The sequence below is a fragment of the Danio aesculapii genome, chromosome 12 (genome assembly GCF_903798145.1).
Source record: "Danio aesculapii chromosome 12, fDanAes4.1, whole genome shotgun sequence".
NCBI classification, from domain to species: Eukaryota; Metazoa; Chordata; class Actinopteri; order Cypriniformes; family Danionidae; genus Danio; species Danio aesculapii.
In genome coordinates, this window is record NC_079446.1 from 19,146,124 (window position 1) to 19,151,123 (window position 5,000).

Here is a 5,000-nt window from a genome sequence, read left to right on the forward strand (position 1 = left end):
GCTGATCAGCTGATATATGTTAAGTATATTAGAATGATTTATTTATAAAGCCTAAACTTTGGCATATGTGAAATAAATGTACATTTTAATATTAAAAAAAAGTCTTATAAAATGTAATAATATTTCACAGTGTAGTAAAGTATAATAAATTCAGTGTAGGCAGGCAAAAAAATCTCCATTAACCAAGATTTATTTATGTTTTTAGCAATAATGTGTTTTATACAAAGTACGTACACTTTATTTATTGTAATTTGTCATTCATCTTGGTTCGACCTTTCTCACTTTAGACTGTGTCGATGTGAATGTGACCCCAGACAAACGTCAGATTCTTCTACAAGAGGAAAAGCTTTTGCTGGCAATTCTGAAAAGCTCTCTCATTGCTATGTTTGAGACTGGTGTCAATAAAATCAGTCTCAATCACATTTCTTCTGCATTTACCAGTAAGTATATAAGACTTTTTTTAAAGGTATATCATAATGCTATGTTGAAATGTCATTATAGATGTTCTTAATGTTCTTTTTTGAAGGTATGAGTAGACCAACTGGGACAAGTGCTTGTTCAGACGATCAAGAAACCGGCTCTGTCTCTGAAACCCTTCCTGATGATGTTCCCCCCAAAACATCCATCAATCTAGCCGGACTGAAAGAAGCATTTTCAAACCATCAGGCTCCTGCAATTGGGTCAAAGCAATCTAGTCACAAATCTGCTTGTGCTGGTCCTTCTCAAAAGAAGATGCTTTCCTTTGTGAGCTGCTCTAAAAAAGTGACAGATTTTATAATGCCACCTTTAATATCGTCTACTAGTTTCACTGATGTTTCATCCATAAAACAATCTACTGTTTGTCCAGCTAAATATAAAAGCACTTTTGATATTGATGCTGATGATTCTGGAGCTGCAAACGCAAAATCAGCTGAAGACGATCCAGAGGTTAAACAGGAAAACAATTCAGAGTCCGTTTCACACCATGTTATTAATAAAACCCACGTTAAAGCTGAGATTGTTGATGAACCTATGGATGAGAATTTCTGGAGTTATAAAACTTTGCCAGAGACAAAGTCAGAACAACACCAGAACAGATTTTTCAGTCCTGAAGCAAAAAGAGCAAGATGGGAAGATGAACCTCCAGCACAGAACTCTTTCTTGGACTTTAAAAACAGGAATACCTCTCTGAAATTTGATGCACCAGTCAACATCCAGAAGAAAACAGTGGTTTTGCCGTTTTCTCAGCAGGAACTTTCTAAAAGAATGCAGAGGCTACAGGCTCAGAGGACAGAGAGCAATGAACAAGAGCCGAAATACAGAAGGTTCAGGGCGAAGATTAACCCTGGAGAAAACCACACTGCTGAGGATGAGCTTAAGAAAGAAATAAGGTTAGACTGATTCTTGCTATGATCTCCTTGCAGAGACACAATACATTTTCTTTATTGAAGACTAGTTTTTCAATTTCAATAATGCAACAGAAATTATATTTTTGGTATGTGTTATCACTTTTCCTATGTCTAGGGTTACTGTGGTGTCTTAAATATTAAAAACAAAATTTCAGGTCTTACATCTTTTTAACAGGTGTTAATTTTCCTTTGTTCATGTATTGCTACTTAATCTGGGCATTAACACCCATACATTCACCAACAATCTATCTTAATAAAACTTTTAACTTTTTATTTAAGAATGTAGTTTTTAACTCTATTTACCATAATGGTTTTATCATTTTCCTTACAACAGTGGTCTCAAACTCAATTCCTGGAGGGCCACAGCTCTGCATAGTTTAGCTCCAACGACCTCCAACTCACAGCTGCTTAATAGTCACTAGTAGTCTAGAAAACCTTGATTAGTTAGATCAGCTGTGTTTGATAAGGGTTGGAGCAAAACTCCAGAGTTGCGGCCCTCCAAGAATTCAGTTTGAGACCTGTCTTACAATACCATTGGTTTAAAAGTTCTGTTTTAACTGCTGAGGAAGCTGACCTGGACAGACTTTATTATAGTTTTTAAAACCTTCAAAACATTTTTCAATTTTTTTAATTTTAGGAAAGGTTATGTTGAAGAAAGTGCATGTATACAACTAGAGCTTGCTTGTTTTGACACAATATTTAAAATATTTTGCTTGGAATTAACTAAAATGTTATTTTTTAATTATTAAATTATTATTACCCTATTATTAAATTGATTAAATTATAAAAAAAAGTTTGATAGGGCAAATAAAAATCTTTTCCAAGTGGGCCATTCGAAAAACTTGTTAGCCATGTATGTGTCTAAAATTTCATTTATAATAGTCTTAAAATGTCCTAAATTTAACTTGCTGAAACCTGCAGAAACCCTGCCATGCCTTTACCTGATGTTGTGTAACGTTGGGTCCTTCGTTGGGAAATGAGGAACCAATGGCTAATGTTCAACACAAAACTTTAAATAATATTGATTTAAATTAAATTAAAAGCCAGTTAAAAACTTCACAGGTAAAAGAAAAACTCCAACTAAGCAGTGTGAATGAACAGTGATGTCACTCTACTGTACTAGGGATGCTTACTTGCATCCAAATACAATAAAATTCACACAATTGCCGCCTAGTGGTTTAACTAGGTGCTTCATTGCATCTGTATCATACAATCTATGATCTGTATCCAACCAGTTGCATTGTATTGAAGGTCAAATATGTTTTGTGACTGGGCAAATGGTATTTGGTTGTGAGAAGGGCCAAAGTGTCTCTTTTGGCCACAAAAAATGTGAACACCTGTCCTGAAGTGATAGTCAACCCAATAATAAATAATATATTAAATATATAATATAATAAATAAATCAGCAATATTTACTTACCCTTATGTTCTTACAAATTGGGTTGCAATGTTGTTTTAGCATTGACATCGCAATTCCACAATAGTCAGGGGTTGGGGGTTCAAAACATTTAAATTGTGGAGTAAAAGTTTTGTATATTTGTTAAGACCAGTGACTGTAAGCATTTCCAATTAGTTTAAACCAGTCGGGTGCAATAAGTGATTGCATTTGCAGCTTTATCACAAAAAGATTTTTTTTTATTATTATTTAGAAGATGAAGAGTCTGAGGTGTCATCTTATATTTTATTATTCAGTTTGCTACTACAGATCTTTGACTTGGACCATGAAAAAATGTATAAACCGTGAAATAAACAGGTAAAATGTGTTCTATAAAATATATTCTGCAAAAGAAAGACATGTATTTAGGTTTGTAACAGCATGAGGATAAGTAAATAAATACATGTTTTAAGTATTGGGATGACTAAGCCTTCAAAGTATCAAATTTCTTCTGTTTATGAGATTAAATGTCAATTATAAGGTTTCAACTTTTTTCTTTTCTTTTTTTTCAGCAAAGATATGTTTAAGGAAATGGAAATCATTGGTCAATTCAACCTAGGTTTTATTATCACCAAGATAAAGTCTGACCTTTTTATTATCGACCAGCATGCCACAGACGAAAAGTACAATTTTGAAATGCTACAGCAGAACACAGTCTTAAAGGGACAGCGGCTCATAGTGTAAGTCGCACAGCACAGATAAGTGGAAATGGGAGTAGGGATTTATGTTTTTTTAAGCTCTTTTCTCTTTTTTTCATATCCAGTCCACAAAGTCTCCATCTCCCAGCAATCAGTGAAACGGTGCTCATGGAAAACCTTGAAATCTTCAGAAGGAATGGTTTCGACTTTCTCATTGATGAGGATGGTGGGTTATCTACTCATTTTTTGTAATCTTATCTGGTACATTTTCTCCCAAATTGATTTAGGTTGGTATGTTTTTCAGCTCAGGTTATGGACAGAGTAAAGCTGGTGTCTTTACCTACAAGTAAGAATTGGACCTTTGGCCCAAATGACATTGAAGAACTCATCTTCATGCTTAGCGACAGTCCTGGAATCATGTGTCGACCTTCTCGAGTTAGACAGATGTTTGCATCCAGGGCATGTCGCAAATCGGTGAGTGCAGTTATTGCTCTTGATCAAACTCTTTAACCGCCTGTCTGAGATAAGTAGCTCTAGTGCTGGAGGCAGACTGCTTGATTTTCAAAGTCAATGAAATGCTGTTGTTTTCACAGCTCACTTTTGGGGGCATTTCCATTGCATTCTATACATAGTACCCTGTACTTGAGGTTCCATAGGGCCAATTATACACTCACTGGCCACTTTATAAGGTACACCTTATTAGTACGGGGTTGGACCTCCTTTTGCCTTCACAACTGCCTCAATCCTTTGTGGCTAAGATTCAACAAGGTACTGGAAATATTCCTCAGAGATTTTGGTCCAGACTGACATGTTAGCATCAGGCAGTTGCTGCAGCTTTGTCGGCTGCACATCCATGATGCATATCTCCCATTCCACCACATCCTAAAGGTGCTTTATTGGATTGAGTTCTGGTTACTGGAGGCAATTTCAGTACAGTGAACTCATTGTCATGTTAAAGAAACCAGTCTGAGATGATTTGCGATTTGACATGGCGCGTTATCCTACTGGAAGTAGCCATCAGAAGGTGGTTTTATAAGGATGGACATGGTCAGCAACAATATTCAGGTAGGCTGTGGCATTGACACAATGCTCAATTGGTACTAATGGGCCCAAAGTGTGCCAAGAAAATATCCCCCACACCATTACACCACCACCACCAACCTGAACCGTTAATACAAGACAGGATGGATTGATGCTTTCATGTTGTTGATGCCAAATTCTGACTCTACCATCCAAATGTCACAGCAGAAATCAAGACTCATCAGACCAGGCAACGTTTTTCTAATCTTCTATTGTCCAGTTTTGGTGAGCATGTGCGAATTGTAGCTTCAGTTTCCGGTTCTTAGCTGACAGGAGCGGCACCCGGTGTGGTCTTCTGTTGTTGTAGCCCATCTGCCTCAAGGTTGGACATGTTGTGCGTTCAGAGATGCTCTTCTGCAGACCTCAGTTGTAACGAGTGGTTATTTGAGTTACTATTGCCTTTCTATCAGCTCGAACCAGTCTGGCCATTCTCCTCTGACCTCTGGCATCAACAAGACA

General features: G+C 36.7%; 1 protein-coding gene across 1 annotated transcript in view; it reads left to right on the forward strand.

Annotated features, from left to right (window-relative positions):
* Positions 1-5,000, forward strand: part of pms2 (PMS1 homolog 2, mismatch repair system component) — a 17,533-nt gene that overhangs the window by 11,168 nt on the left and 1,365 nt on the right. The window contains exons 10-14 of the mRNA XM_056469185.1: positions 288-440; positions 527-1,370; positions 3,336-3,503; positions 3,587-3,687; positions 3,766-3,935. Coding sequence (XP_056325160.1) covers positions 288-440; positions 527-1,370; positions 3,336-3,503; positions 3,587-3,687; positions 3,766-3,935 — 1,436 coding nt within the window. The remainder of the gene's footprint in view (positions 1-287; positions 441-526; positions 1,371-3,335; positions 3,504-3,586; positions 3,688-3,765; positions 3,936-5,000) is intronic.